At 33.0% G+C, this 16089-nt stretch overlaps 1 protein-coding gene across 7 annotated transcripts; it reads left to right on the top strand.

Moving 5' to 3' along the window:
* Positions 1-2297: 2297 nt before the first annotated feature.
* LOC110823704 (PHD finger transcription factor) lies at positions 2298-14997 on the top strand. Of its 7 annotated transcripts, none has more exons than XR_015817276.1 (11): positions 2298-2555; positions 3657-6248; positions 6422-6551; positions 6638-6726; positions 7785-8029; positions 8836-8922; positions 9043-9142; positions 9719-9926; positions 10024-10272; positions 14340-14397; positions 14539-14595. XR_015817276.1 is itself a non-coding variant. In XM_088214171.1 (11 exons), exons 2-11 carry the CDS (start codon positions 3831-3833, stop codon positions 14704-14706), a joined length of 3627 nt encoding a protein of 1208 aa, XP_088070297.1. In that variant the 5' UTR covers positions 2298-2555; positions 3700-3830; the 3' UTR covers positions 14707-14997. The 7 variants fall into 7 exon arrangements, 4 of the variants coding, with proteins under 4 accessions (XP_088070297.1, XP_088070294.1, XP_088070293.1 ...); XM_088214171.1 differs by having other exon boundaries at positions 3700-6248; positions 10024-10147; positions 14539-14997; XM_088214168.1 differs by having other exon boundaries at positions 10024-10147; positions 14594-14997.
* The last annotated feature ends 1092 nt before the right edge of the window (positions 14998-16089 follow it).

Here is a 16089-nt window from a genome sequence, read left to right as displayed (position 1 = left end):
TCATGTCTTCTTTTTTTTTTTTTCCTTCTTCTTCTTTAGTATGAAATTTTAGATTATAACTTCATAATTGAACATGAACATGTATATATGTGTGAGTACATATACATGCTTACACGTGATGATATGCACATCATATATGTACACACTGTTCCATGTCTCCTGCTTCTTGCCATGACGTCAAGATAATATAGAAAATGTCTTTATTTTTACTATTAAAATTGATAATTAGTAGAATAATAATGAAAATAATAATAAATTTTAAAATTTTAATTTCTAATGCCTTTTAGAAAATTATTTTATTTACATTTTAATTATTTTAAAAATATGCGAGTATCATATTTTTATACGTAACAACAAACCAAAACCTAATTCCCTTTCTCAACTATTGATGTTGGGCCCAGGTGGAGTCATGTCCGTACATTCTAAAAGTTTAAGTATGTTATTGGGCCTTCACTGTCCCATCCCACCTTAGTATCTTTTTCTCTTTTTTTTTTTTTTTTGAACTTCCAATCTAATTTAAACTTGAAAAAAGGGGAGATTTTTATTTTATTTTTTTCAATTTTAATGTTTTTTTTTCCAAATAAATTTTAAAATAGTTTGAGATTTTATTTATTTACTTTAATTAGGAAGATGTATAAATTGTATTGGAGTAACAAAAAAATTTCACGTACAATTAAAAATAGAAATTTCATATTTCATCAATTTTGATAAATTTTTGGAGGGTATAGTTTTAATTTCATATAAAATTTTAATACATATGAATATAATTTATGCTATGTTTTAATAGGTATGTTTACATATTTTTAATATAATATTTATTGACTTTTGGATTCATGCACTTCGCCTTTTTTTTTGTTTTTATTAATAAATTATGATTCTAGTTTGTGCATTTAATTAAATTAACTTTAATGCTAAATGGAGTCCAACGATATAGTTAGTACAATTCTAATAATGACAATTTACCTTATTCCATTACCTTAATGTTTCAAATAGTATGGTAAATTATCCTGTTATAGTTTATTTATTTATTTTTTTAATTTTTAATCTCATATGAAAAAGAGTAATTTTTATATTTTTAATTAAATTATATATTTAAATTAAATTATGTGTCTTATGTATATTCTCGTTAGAGATTGAGTATATTATTTTTTATTAAAATATTAATTATATTATTATTATATATAAATTTCGCATAATTTTGTTAACGTGTATTTTTAAAAATAAAATAAAAATTTATAATAGATTATTTTTTTGTACTCAACATGAATGATATCCTAATTTGAATCTTCATTTATTTTACTTTCATTTTTAATATGTTCTTCTTAATTTCCATAATATTTAAACTTTAAATGAATTAAATGTCATAAAACTAGTATTTATTAAAAATTTATGATATTTTTTAATAGAAATATTCAATTATAGAATTGTTTATTGTGAAACACGTGTATTTATTATTTATTGTAATTATTTTATTCAAAAAGCAAAATAAAAGGTAAAATAAGTGACTAAACACATTAAAAAAATAGTTTTTCGGACATAAAATAAATTAAAAACATATCTATATGAAACTTTAAACTAAATTATGTTTAATTTATTAATAATTATTTTTCACATTACATAGGATGAAAGTTAATTTTATTTAAAATGCATGGTAGATTTATTACTCATACGTCATGGGAAAATAAATTAATAAAATTATAACATTTGTTAATATATATATATATATATATATATATATAGATGTACGTTTTGCAATGTGATAAGTAATTAATTAATCAGAACTTTTCTGACAATTAGAGACGGATTATGTACATAAAAAGAAGACTTAGAACTTGAAAGTTAGAGGGAGGTTCCATGTATCTATCAATCTCTAAATATAAATTAGAAAACAATAATAATTATATAATTAACCATTATTATTTAAATTAGAAATACTGATTATTATTTAAAATTTATTTCTATATTTAAAATTTCAAATAAATATTGAATTCGTTATAAGACAATACTTGTTCTAGAAATAATTAAATTAAAAATTTCTACACGTATAATAAATAATAATAGATAGATACGAACCATATAATTTGAATTATGACAAATCTCTGCCACCCATGAAAACGTTTAATTAGGAAATATAAAGAAAAAAAGGTTTTAAGGATAGAAGTTAATAAGTTCAGAGAATAGAATATAATAGTCCGTTGGGTAAAATTAAATTATAAACAAATCTTGACCGCTCGTGTGGTGGGTCCCATTTACACTAACCGTTTGATTGAATGCAGAGAATCTCGGAGTTCCCTGCGACGAAAGTATTAGCGGAATGTACAAAACTAATAAGAGAGGGAGAGAGAGAGAGAGAGAGAGGGGAGTACCATAACTCCTGTTTTCTCTCAGATTCTTCTCTTTCTCCGCTGTTGATCGCAGCCATTCCCTTTTCGCAGAATTTTCTCACTTGGGATTTTCATACAATGGCGATAGTTTTGGATGAGCCGGAGAATAACCGGAAAAGCAAGCAAAAGAAACTCGTTCGTAAAAGGAAGCTCCTTCATGAAAAAGTAGAGGTCATACACTTAACCGCTCTTCTCCTCGTTGTTTTTTTTTTAACCGTTTGGGAATTTCTGGGATTTTCGTTTTCATTTCAGGGCTTTACTAATTTTTTAAGTGCTTGTGTGTACCATTGTTGCTGTTGCTTCTTCAAAGAACGTGATCGTTTTCTGTGTCATCTTTCAAATACTAATAAATTATGTGGCCTGTTTGGTTTTAGGGTTTAAGGAGAAGTCTTTTTACGCACTATTAATTGTTTGATCGTAGCTACATTGTTCCCTTCCACCATCTAGTATTATTTTTTCATTATTGATTTATATCTCCATGCAATGCTTGTTTCGGGGATTAACTCTAGAGGTTAACTGATGTATAGTCAAGTGGATTTTGTTTAACAATTTTCTTTATTAGGATCGACGGGTCAGATATTCGCCAAAGGCATTTTAGTAATCATAGTTCATATGGGCATTGGTTTTGTATTAGGAGGTTTATTAACAAATTAAAGTCACAAGAATATTTGAGGATGATAGTAGTCATGTAATTTTCCTATTATCAATCCATAAGCATGTCACTTGTGGAGTTCATCCAAGGTACATTGGAGGCCGGTCATGTTAATGGAATGTTCTGTTGGAGGATACTATATATATATATAATAAATTAGGAAAAAGTCAAACGGTCTTCAAGGGAAATATCTAATATTGTTTTTTGGGATAGGAAATAAAGTCTACAACTTTCTTTTTTGTTTATTTGCACAGAAAGCCAATTTTAAAATGCATAGAACATTTCAAAAAAAATTTCTCCTTTTTGCCCTATGGTACTCGGATAATTCAGTTGTTTGATTTTATTTATTTTGAAATGTTATCAGTTTCAGTAGAGCTATAGTCTTCCCTTATTTTCCATGTTACCCTTTTCCAATGATGGCTGATCTAGTTCTGTTTGGAACTTGTGGAATGCTTGTTTAGCGGGTTCTTTCCAAGTGTGGCATCTATTACTATTAAAATATTTCAATCCTTCATTTATCAGTTATTTCATAATACGTTTCATAAGTTATAAGGCTCTTTAATTCGAATTAGATTTTTTTTTGGTCTTTTGTGTTTGTAAAAGAGGTGTAAATTTTCCAGGTAAGGAGTGTTGAGGATGGTTTTCTTGGCTCTTGGCATTCAGGAACCGTCATTGCATTTGATAAGCAAGTTCGCCATGTCAAATACGATCATCTCCTTACAGATGATGGTTCTCAGACTCTTGTCGATATTGTGGGTGTTTCAGCTATTGTAGATGGCAGTAGTTGTGTCAATATGAATCATTGTAATTATCGTGGATGTCTAAGGCCTGTGCCACCTCCATTGGAGTTTGGTAAATGGGACCTTTCCTATGGCCTATGCGTGGATGTGTATTACCAGGATGCCTGGTGGGAAGGTGTGGTTTTTGACCGCAGAGATGGTCTGGAGGAGCGGAGGATATTCTTCCCAGATTTAGGGGACGAAATGACTATTGGTGTTGACTCAATGAGGATTACACAGGATTGGAATGAGTTTACAGAAACTTGGCATCCTCGTGGAACCTGGCTTTTTCTCGAATTGGTTGAAGAATATGAGCAAGAGCAGTATGTTCCTGTGTCTGTGAAGCAAATATGGTATGATCTGCGGGAGAAACCGGATTTTAAAAAGCTTGAGGAGTGGACTTCTTCTGCAAGAGCATTGTGGGAAGATCTGGTCTTGCAAGTGATTGAAGATAACCTTAAAATCACTGTGAACTATTTTTTAAGATTACAAGCTCTTTCTAGTTCCTACCAGCAAGAAACCCAGCCAATGCTGGGAGCTTCAAAATGTTCTTCTTGTGATGCTGATGCTTATTCTGAAGGAGATTGTGCTGACAGTCAAGCAGTTGTACTGGTTGAGAACCCAACAGATATTGACATGATTAATCCAGAATCGGCTGTTTTTCAACCTGCTCAAGAGGAATCTGATATGAATCATCTTGTATCTATTCCCGAGGATGATGAGTTAAAAGTGAACATCTTGACCAGATCAAGTGAGCCCTGCCAGGATAAAGCAATATGCGTGGAGCCTCTAGGTTTGCCTAACGTGTCTTCTGTCACAGGTGGAATTTCAGGGGTGAATTATATAGCCCAAAGTGACAAGATGAACAATGAAACACACAGAACCTCAAGTCCTGGGAATGCCAGAAAGTGGCTACCTGCTGACTCAAATATTGTTCCTGAAGCTGAGTTCTGCCCTGATGCTATTACCAAGTATGCGCTTATTGGTAATAAACGGCCGCGACATACTTTGTTAATTGATGTTAAGAAGCATCTTAAGTACATGGGATGGACGTTTCAATCTTCAGAAGGTCCAGAGGGCATGCTCAGGCAAAGGTATGCTTCACCTGATGGGAAGCATTACTTTTCCCTTCGTCAGGTCTGTCTAGATTTGATGGGAAAAGGTGACATGGAGATTGATTATCTGGGCTCGCAGGGAGACATAAGAAGTTTTCACACATCATCCAACAATTACCTTTCTCCATCTGTTAATCATGCTGTAGAGAACAAAGATTCTAATTATCAACCTTTGCCATTGACTTCATCTTCATCTGATCCGCGCATTGCTGAATCTGAGCATTGGCCTCAAGCTGTGATAGAATGGTCTAAAATTGGATTAAAAGACACTCAGAAGTCTGAGAATGCATATCTGAAATTGGAAGCAAGAAAGCATCTTTTAACTTTGGGATGGGTAATTGCTAACAGAATAGTGAAAGGGAGGCGCATGTTGCAATATATATCACCAAGTGGTAAATCCTTCTTTTCGCTTCGAAAAGCCTGCAGAAGCTGTGTGGATAGGAGAGATTCTGAAAGCACTTCTTCAACTTTTAGACATACGAAGAATGCAAATAATCGGGAAGAAGTTGAGGGCCAGTTAGCTAATGAAAAATCAGCTTTTGCAACTGGTAATAAGGAGACTCAGAACTTGGTGCAAGTAAGTGCTCTGTTCAGGAGTTGCTCTGTCAATTCTTTCCATAGTTCATCACCAACAGAATATATTAATCATTTTGAGATAAAGGATCAAGAAGTTCAAAAGGTAAGGAAGAGAAAGAAGAACTCTCTTGCATATCACTCTAGCCAGAAACAAGCAAACTCACATACTCAAAAATCCATTCTACTGGGTCTTAAAGGCAGAAAAACGCAGAGAACATTGATCAAGGTAGGAGATAGTCTAAAAGTTAGTCAGCCTACCCGTGTGCTACGATCAAGCAAAAGGGTGCAACAGGTAGTTACTTCTAGTTCACCTCAGAATCCTAGAACTATTTTGTCATGGTTAATAGACAAGAACGTTGTTGTACCAAGGGCAAAAGTGCATTATCGTAGGAAAACAGATCAGCACAGTAGGGCAGAAGGGAGGATAACTCGTGATGGAATCAAATGTAGTTGCTGCGGCAAGGTCTATAGTCTTAGTAGCTTTGAAGTTCATGCTGGCAGCACTTGCCACAGACCATCAGCCAACATCTTCTTGCTAGATGGAAGGTCTCTGCTAGACTGTCAGCGACAAGCAATAGGTGAGAACAATATGAGGAACAAATCAGATCTGTATCCTAGTTTGAAGGGCAGATGGCGTCCAGGTGAAAATGATCACATATGTTCCATCTGTCACTATGGGGGTGAACTGATATTGTGTGATCAATGTCCATCATCATTCCATAAAAGTTGCCTTGGGTTGAAGGTGGCTACTTTTCTTTCTTTGTTTTATTATTATTATTATTATTCAAAAACCAAGTTTGAGTTCAAACCTGATAAGAGTATCAATTTTTTTCTGTTTACTCTGTCCTTTCAAATTCTTTTTATGATGATAATTCAGTTTTTCTTTTTGGATTGTTTTTCCACTGGCATACGTAGGATGTTCCAGATGGTGATTGGTTCTGTCCATCATGCTGTTGTGGAATTTGTAAACAGACTGAAGTTAAAAAAGATGCTCTACTTTTCAAAGATGATATAGTTGTCACTTGTGTGCAATGCCAACATAAATGTAGGTTTTCCTTTCTCTATTTGTACATGGATCAAATGAACATTTTTTAATGTGTTTTAACATGCCTTTTATTCTTTCTAATGTAGATCATTTAGGGTGCCTACAGAGAAAAGGATTACCTAGACTGGAAACTTGTGCAAAAGACCATTGGTTTTGCGGGAAAAGTTGTGAAGAGGTATCTCAGACCTGAGTTAGCTTTAATCAGCTATGATGGGTTATCAGTTGCTGGGGACTGTCAAAACTGTTATTGTTATTAAGCATGATTTAATAACATTTAAATATTAGATCATTAAATGTTCAAATTTATCACTATTTGCAGCTTTAGTTGTCACTTTTGAACTCTGGCGAGTATACTTCTTGCTTAAATTTTATGGATAGTCTCATTATTTCCATTATTTTTTCTCCATGTATCTGGTTTCTGTAGGATTTTGGCAAGAACTATTCACTAAAAATGTAAACAGAGAGGGGTTCTATAATGAGTTGGTTTTATGGGAATGATTTCTTGGTTAAGTGGTTTCTTAGGATAACACAATTAGATGTGTAAAACAATTTTGATTCTGGAGCTGGCAGAGATAGGAAAAATGACTTTTGCCTATGCAGCTTGCTGAGATTGATACCAATTGGGTCAAATATTGTTGGTTAATCAATCTGAAGAAGAAAATTCTCAAAGTAAAATTATGAAAGATGAGTTTTTCTCTAAGAAAGTATTGTCGTAATGCAACTAGGGGCCTGCTGAAACAATTCATTAAGAGTTGTTGGGACACCTTCTCTTATGTTTTCCTATCATATAAGCAATGGGTGAATTAGTGTTCTGAGCTCTCGGCACTTACATGATGCTGGGAGATAAAAATTCATAGTTAGAAAATCAATTAGAGTTTTAGATTTTGTTTATCTGCTTAATGTGACGTAATTGGATTTCACATCTGATTATTTGTTTGAGAGACCCATGTTTAGCAAGAAAGAACTCCAGTTCCATTAACTTGTATGCTGATGCCTTGAGGGATTATTGATTCCTCAATGGCAAGTTCGAACTGGTATTGTTGTAGGTGCTTCTTAGTTTGATAGGACTCAAGCCATGCGGTGTGCCTGCTACAATGTTGTTTGACCATATATATTGTGTAGTATGATGCATGAAGATTGAAACGTTTTTTTACACCTTTTTTGTGAATTTGCCATGCAAACTATTACACATTATAACTTGGAAATGTTGCTTATTATGTGATCTTGGAGCAGGTATTTTTGGGCCTTCATAGGCTTTTGGGAGAACCAATTCCAGTAGGTGCAGACAACCTAACTTGGACACTAGTGAAGCCGTTACTACCAGATAATTGTGAACTTGATGTGTTTGATACTGAGGTGTTGATAGAGAATCAAAGCAAGCTCAATATTGCACTTGGTCTTATGCATGAGTGTTTTGAGCCTGTCAAAGAACCTTACAGCCAGAGAGATCTCATTGAAGATGTTATCTTTGGCAGAGGGTGAGTGATATCAATTTTCTTAAGCCATTCTCATAACTTTCCGGAAAATTGTTTGTGCAGCATTCTCTATAATGTTCTGCAAAAGCCTTTACATACATATATGGTGCCCTAATCTGATTTTCCAACAACTCACATGCATAAATGAAAGCATGTTGAAACTTGTCTCTATTGTCAGTATCTGTTACCCACCAGTTATGTCTAGGTAGAATAATGGATTCAGTATTCAGGCCATCTCTGTCTTAGTGACATGATGCCCTTCACTGAATTTCTTATTTGTAGGTTTGAGGAAAAACTGAACAGAGTGTTCTCCTCTTGAGTTCTGGGTCATTGCTAATTAGCTTCATTAAGTCCTTCAGATTTAATTTCTTTTTTTTTTTCCTAATGGGAACATGTTTAATCAACCATGTTCCTGACGTGACATGTCTGTTATTAGGTGTGAAGCTTTCTCATGTGCATTGTGTAGATTATATGGAAAAAAGATTGGCCAACTTTACACAAGAAGATGCCATGTTAACTTCTCAAGCTCCCTCATTTCATTTTTTCTCCATCAGTTCCCTCCTGATTCAGAGACCTTACCAACTATAGTTGATTGACCATGTTTTGGCAAGAAAAAAGTTCTGAACAGTGTGTATGTTGATAAATTGACTTGTATAGAATAGATAGTTATGTGGAACTTTACAAACTTGGAAGGTGATGATTTTTTATGAGTGCCAAAATGTATATGGACATTTTTGGGTGTCATTTACTTAGTATTTAATTTTCTATCAATACTTGAGCTGGTGATTTACTTCTTTGGAAATTAACAGGTCAGAGCTTAATCGTTTGAACTTCAGAGGCTTTTATACAGTACTTTTGGAGAGAAATGACGAATTGATTACTGTGGCTACTGTTAGGTGACTTACTTTTTCATTATAAAACAGCATACAGCAAAGGATTGCTGAAAATATTGATGAACATCTTGGCTTAATGCTTAAATAATTCTAATGTATATCAGTTGCTATCTGTCACTTCAGGGTTTATGGAAAGAAAGTTGCAGAAGTACCTCTTGTTGGTACAAGGTTCCAATACCGTCGACTTGGGATGTGTCGTATTTTGATGAACAAGCTAGAAAAGGTATTTACTCTGAAAATACATTTCCCTTTCATTGATATTTTTGAAAAACATTATGGAATGATATACTAGTTTTTATTTTTCCTTGAACTTCAGTGAGGAAATTGGAAGTTTTAGGAGGTCAACCTGTGGTTTAGTAATTAACTTTTTGAAGCTATTTCCATTGTGCAATTTTATGATCTCGAATGGTATCAGTAACTATAGTTTGCTAAAGCATGGTTAAAAAATCAGTTCAAGTTAGTTTGATTTTGTTTTAGGATTCTGTTTCTCGTGGAGCTATTCCCTCAAATGCATAATTCTAAAATATTACTTGACTGGATTATACATGGAAGCAGATATAATAAGGGGGTGCTTTCATGGTTTATCCACTATTTGGGTTGTTGATAATGACTTCTGGTTACTGCTAGGCAAGAGGAAGCTTAACAATCATACCCTTGGTAACATGGGGGCACAGGTTCTATTGTTTATGTAAGAATGGGAAATGAAAAAGGGGCAGGAGCAGTAATGTTTTATATTAACTTGAAACAGTTTAATCTTCCCATTTTTCAGTTCATTATTTTGGTCATTTCTGTTCTTCAGATGCTCATGAATTTGGGTATTGAGAAGCTGGTTTTGCCTGCTGTTCCTAGCGTGCTGAACACATGGACTGCATCATTTGGATTTTCAAAGATGACGACTTTTGAGAGGTTAAAGTTTGTGGATTATTCTTTCTTGGATTTCCAGGATACTGTCATGTGCCAAAAGACTTTGACAAAGAGCCCTTCAGCAGAGCTTAGTGTATCAAGAGGTATACTTGGGATCCTAGCTGTCTTGTCTTATTCGAGAGAAATAATTAATAACTGTTAGCGTAAATTTGAATTTATATTCTTACATGCTTTCTGCAGGAAATCAGTCTGATAATATCTTGAGATGCAGTGATAGTATTGATCTTGATGGTTCCACTGCCATCTTGGAAGTATTTCAAGCAGAACAAACTGTGGAAAACAGAAATATGGATGGACAGATGGAGTATGTCTCACCTCTTTCTTAATCTATTTGAGAGGAAAAAAAGCCAATAGCCAAAAAGTGATGAATAAAATAGAAATTTTGGAGATGTTTGGTCCTCTCAGAAAACCTCTTCTTACATGGGGCAGGTAATTGTGATTGAATAGGCCTGGGAAGTCAATTAAAGAAACCTTTTTTAGTTTTGAATAACTGAATAATTAATAAAAAATATTCTGCATCCACCTGCCTAGTTATGAGGGAGTTGGGGGGGAAGGAATATTATGGGGAAAGTTTGTTGTCCTTTTTGAAATGATAAGAAATTATCAAACATATTAAAACATTTATTTCCAGCCACATAGGGAACAAATAACATGTAAAGGGATTTCATTTGTAAATAAATCGAATAATTAATTCATTTATATATAAAGTTTTGGGTTTGAAATGAATCATGAAATTTCAAATTATTTTGTGAAATTCAATTGAATTACTACACATTTGGGAAAATACATAGGGGAAAGGACATTTCAAGCCGTCTCTCTCTGAACTCTCAAGTTCCTTTCATGTCCCATAAGCTTTGGCAGAAGTTGAAATGTTAAAGTATCAAATTCTATATTGAGTTCATTTTAGGACATAAATTTTATAGTTTAGAATTGCTAGTGTCCCTACTGATTGATCGTGTTATGGGACGATAAGCATAGAAATCAGTAGGAAATTGAGAATGTTTCTAAGTTTTCTTCTCTTTGCCTATCTTTAATATAATTTCAAGGGCTTGTTAAGATAGTACCCCATAATTTCTTAAGCCAAAAGGTTCTCAACTTTTCAATAATTTTTCCATAAATACTCTTCCATTTACAGCCACGGAATTTATTACAGTAGAGGAAGTAATTATTGGTAGCTATTTTGGAATTTTATCTAATTTGCAGATTTAAGTAACTACCTCTTCTATCTTATATTTTAACTAATCATACACATTCCCTAATACATATACTGCATAATTATTACACACAACCAGTATCTTACTATATTATTAGACACAATATAATTTTTTGAGTATTAGACACAATATAATATCTAATATATTATATTTAAAAGTCTCCTTAATTTAATTTCTCTTCCCCCCTTGATCTCTTCTTTTTGTGGAATTTATTTATTTCAAACATGGTAGTAGACTCCTTGCAAATGCTCAATCTCTACCAATTGATTAAAGATTTATTGTCTGAGTGAATTGCTTGATCTTACAGAATCTTGTAATTTAAGAATTTTGGACAAAATATTAGAGTTAGCACAAGTTATGTCTGAAAGAACATTGATTCAATCGGAATATGATGCATGTGATTTTCCCTGAAGCTGGTGAAATTTCAGGCCTTTTTATGAGCTTAAAATACTTTAAAGAATTAAACCTACTCTTGTAAGCTCCCTCTTGTATGTGCTACTTATGCGTACAGAACTGTGGAGAGCATCTGGCAATTTCATAGATACTTTTACTAGCTGAGGTTGCTGCCTTTCCTCTCCTCATTCCTGAAAAGGCTATTTTCATGAAATATCTTGCTAATGGAAATTATTTCTTCCAAGTGAAGGTTTCAGAGAAAATTACCTGAAAAGCAGGGGGCACGAATTCAGCTACTTGTTTGAGCCAAAATTTTGCAATTCTTCAGTGTATACAGCTGTGGTTGATTTTTTTACTATAATATGGTTTATGATTGCTTTTAGTTAAAGGAAAAATTGTAAGTATAGACAAGCCTGGTAGATTAGTGGTTTCGTTTATTTCAGCTCGTGCTCAACTTAAAACAAAAATCCAGTGTATCAGCCCTCGTGTATTTGTTTGGGCTTAACTGAGTTTCTCTACTTCTACCATATATTATTTTCAGCAAAAAGTATCAGCTATAACTCTAAATAGTAAAATTTACATTATAAGTTCAGCAAGAGACAAACAGGTATGATGATTTTGATAAGTGGTATACATTGTGGATCCTTTTCATGTGTGGTAATCTGGTAACTGCTTTGGCCAGTTCATTGATTATTTCATTCTATATACATTGTGAACGTTGCATTACTTTGCCTACTTAGTTTTATCTTTTACATCGGTGCTGTCTAAAGGTCCTTAGTATAATTCGCAGGGTGCATTTGAATGTTGCTTGAACATGGAAGGGAATCCTTATGACCTCACTACTATGGGTCATTTGAGTGTTCTCTTTAGAACCAGTTTAGCTTATAGGTAGACTTATGGTAGGATGCTATGTTTAGCTCCTACAAGAATGTCATGTATCCAAAGATGGACAAACTTCACCTTTCTGTAGAAAGTATCACGTGCCCCTGGCACACACGCATTCCGCCAATACCTGGAGAAAAAGCCGACGCCAGCCTATCATTTCCTGGGTTATGCTGAAGGTTCTTCTCTCTTGGCTAACCAGGGCCCTATTGAAGAAGTTGAATTGACTAACATCTATTTTTGGGATCTCTACCAACTGCCATCCAAAGTGTTTTGTACATAAGTCAAAATATCATTCCTTGGCAATCTCCGATGTCTTGGGATCCTGTGATGTCAGTAGATATCCTTTAGAATTGCAGGCTGCCAGTGCAGCCTATACATTGTCAACTTTTGTTGCATCTTACTAAATTGACAATCGGAGAGGTTTTTTTGGGAAATAACTTAGGGTCTCATTGACCGTGTATATTTCATAGGTTAAAGGGCCTTGTAATTTACATAGCACAACAACAAATTTTTTAAAAAGCTTTTCAATGTACATGCCTAATAAATCCCCCCGAACTAAGAATATCATCAGAGGTCCTACTGGTTCTTTCAGTTTCTCTGTTTACTAGAATATTTTGTTAATTAGTTGAGATATTTTTTCCTATATAGATCTTCCCATAATATTTCTCATAATGATGTAATTAATTATAGTCGTTATTATAAGGATAATTTCTTTATTTTTGTATAGAAATTTTGTATATATATTTCGTCTGTAACAACATAAATTATATGAGAAAATAAAATAAATAATTTTTTCAAAAATTCTACATTGAAGTTGGCAGATCTAATAAAAAAATTTTCATGTCTCAAAAAAATATATATTCGAGACTTACGACAAGAGACTAGTATGATAGGTTGCTAGCCAGCAGAATCTCCCATTAAAAGCAATCACAAATTACAAGCGGGTAGTGATACATCAGTTGACTTGAAAAAATATCAAAGATTGGTTAGAAAACTCATCTATCTCTCATATATCAAACCTGATATAGCATATGCAATTAGCCTGATAAATCAGTACATGAACGATTCTCGCGAGACTCATTTACATGTTGTCTTTTACATATTACGATATCTGAAATCTGCACCAGAAAAATGTCTGTCCAAAAATTGTTACCTTAAGATAGAAATATTTACATATGCCGATTGGACTGGATCTTCGTACGATATAAAAAGGCCACTTGGTTACATGAAAAAGTACGAAGTAGAGTGCAGTTGTCCACTCCAGTGTTGAAACAAAGTATAGAGTAATGGTTCAAAGGGTATTTGAATTACTATGGTTGCAAACTATAATGAAAGAATTAATTCTATTTAAAGAAGAAAGTCTATCATTATTTTGTGATAATAAAACAGTTATTAGCATTACTCATAATTCAGGTCAACATGATCGGACGAAACACATTGATATTGATCGTCATTTCATAAAAGAGAAAGTGGTTGGTTAATGGCTCCTTATGCTTATATCATGTGTATTCTAACGATCAGGTGACAGATATTTTCAATAAAGGATTTTACGATAAATTTCTTTAGAACTTGGTTTGCAAGTTAGGTGTATGTGATATTTTTACGCCAACTTGAGGGGTAGTGTTGATTTAAATATTTTGTTGTTTAATTAGTTGAGATATTCCTATTATTAGGATAGTTTTCTTATTTGTAGATAGAGATTCTGTATACATACTTCGTCTGCAATAACATAAATTATATGAGAAAATAAAGTAAATAATTTCTCTAAAATTCTACATTCTCTCATCATATGCATAAGGTTCTTCCATTTAATTGTTTCTTCTAGAATGGCTTTCATGATTTCCCTTTTGAATTGTCAGAAATGAATCTCAATCAACATTATAATCTCTAATGTTTGTGCTTGATGTGTTATCAGATCCATGGGATGTTTGGTTAAAATCTTTTTAATCTATTGGAAAATGATTTGCTGTTCACCTAATTGATTATTTTGAATTCTTTTGCCAGGACAAGTGCTGGTTGTGAAAGCAATGGCCATGAATGCCCTCTTCATCTGGTTGATATGGTAACTGCATAGCCAAAACTCTTCCACCGTTCAACTTTTCTTTTAAGTCTAGTGCTCCTATTTCTTCTACTTCTTCTAAACTGCCATTTCCCTTTATTTCCTTCTCAATACAAGTTTATTTCATCTGTTCCTTGTCCATAGACGAACCAACATACTCTTATTGAGAGTAAACCATGCCTTGATATAATTAATCCAGAGTGTCCAGTAGAAGATGCCGATTTCCAGACTGAGAGTGCAACTGATCGTTATGCTAAGTGCTACAGACGACGTAAAATATTGAACCTCCAGTCTATTTCTTTCTCTATATGATATGATGATTTGGAAATAAGTTCCAAGTGCACCATGTCTGTAAGATTGTCAAAAGATACAGTTTTGACTGGAAGCAGAGGACTTCAAATTTTGTTAGACAAGGACATCAAGATTTCTTTCTTTTCTGAAATCTATCTGGATCTTGAATTGGGTTATTTTTATTTATTTTACAGTTTTTGGAAAGTTAGATTCATGTAAGGTTAATGATGAATTTCCTTTTTGGTGCATGGAAGCGCAATATAGTTTATGAATGCAACCATGACCTTGGAATAAGATTTTATAATTTCCTTATTTATTGGTGAAGATTACATGCATTTAAGCTCCATTATTTCCTCTTTCCACTTCATCCCAGAAGAAAGAAAGAAAGAGGAACACTAAACATGGAGTTTCCCAGGTTCATGCTTCTTGTTTTCTCTGTTACATTTTGCTTACAGTATAGCTCCATAGTTGTATTAGTTCTTGACCTAAATATTAGGATAAAATATACAGAGATTCTTCTTTTGCTATTTAGGTTAGGACATAGTAAGGAAGATAATGTGATGATCTGTTGTAAGAGAGCCTCTTTTTATGGTTCTGATATCCGTCTGATGACTCCTTATCAGGTTACCCTATTCGTATCTTCTCTCTCTGTCTCTCTATTCTAGTCTTTAAATTATAGAATAATGTTTTAGTTGTATAAAGATATGTTGGATGATGCATAACTTTTATCTATTAACTTTAAATGCACTTTGCTGGAATCCTGCAAATTGGTTTTGACAAATCATGAATATAAATCTAAGCTCTTTATGGCATTTAAAGATATTTTTACTTTTTGTTTATTAACATTTATATATATATATATGTGTGTGTGTGTGTGTGTGTGTGTGTGTGTGTGTTTACAGAAGAGAAAAGACATGCACAGGCATAACCAATAAGGAAGAAAGAAAACAGAGAAAACCAAGAAAAGAAAAGAATGGATTGAGGATAGCAGCAACTTTTGGAATTTAACCATTTGAACCAAATCAAATAACTCTTACATTCAAGAGGCCATAATCTTTTATGGGCTTGGTTCAAAGGGCTACAACCATATATATACATATATATATATATAAATTTGAAAAAAAAAAAGGAAAGAATCAGAGACTAAAATATTGTTGTAAAATATGAACTGGTAGTATTGGCAACTAAACTAAGAAATGTTTTTTTTTTTTTCAAAGTAAATTGTGCAAATTTTGTATTACATAATTAGCCAAAATATTTGATTAGTTTTGGTGTTAGTTAAAATTAAATTGTACAATTTACCATTAACTTCTTAAAATTCGTTCGTAAATAATAATAGATTTTGCTTTACATATTGGTCTTTACAAATATTTGGTGAAATAAATAATTAGATATACAAAAAAT

The sequence above is a fragment of the Carica papaya genome, chromosome 2, assembly GCF_054855325.1.
Source record: "Carica papaya isolate Zhongbai chromosome 2, ASM5485532v1, whole genome shotgun sequence".
NCBI lineage: Eukaryota > Viridiplantae > Streptophyta > Magnoliopsida > Brassicales > Caricaceae > Carica > Carica papaya.
The sequence above is the reverse complement of the archived record's forward strand: the minus strand, read 5'-3'. Positions and strand labels throughout refer to the sequence as shown.

Bases quoted from the DNA above. Each gene is read 5' to 3' on its own strand.
- LOC110823704 (XM_088214167.1), top strand. From the start codon at position 2,463: ATGGCGATAGTTTTGGATGAGCCGGAGAATAACCGGAAAAGCAAGCAA. The intron at 2,556-3,656 runs GTCATACACTTA...TAAATTTTCCAG, and splicing joins TCCTTCATGAAAAAGTAGAG to GTAAGGAGTGTTGAGGATGG. The intron at 8,030-8,835 runs GTGAGTGATATC...GGAAATTAACAG, and splicing joins GATGTTATCTTTGGCAGAGG to GTCAGAGCTTAATCGTTTGA.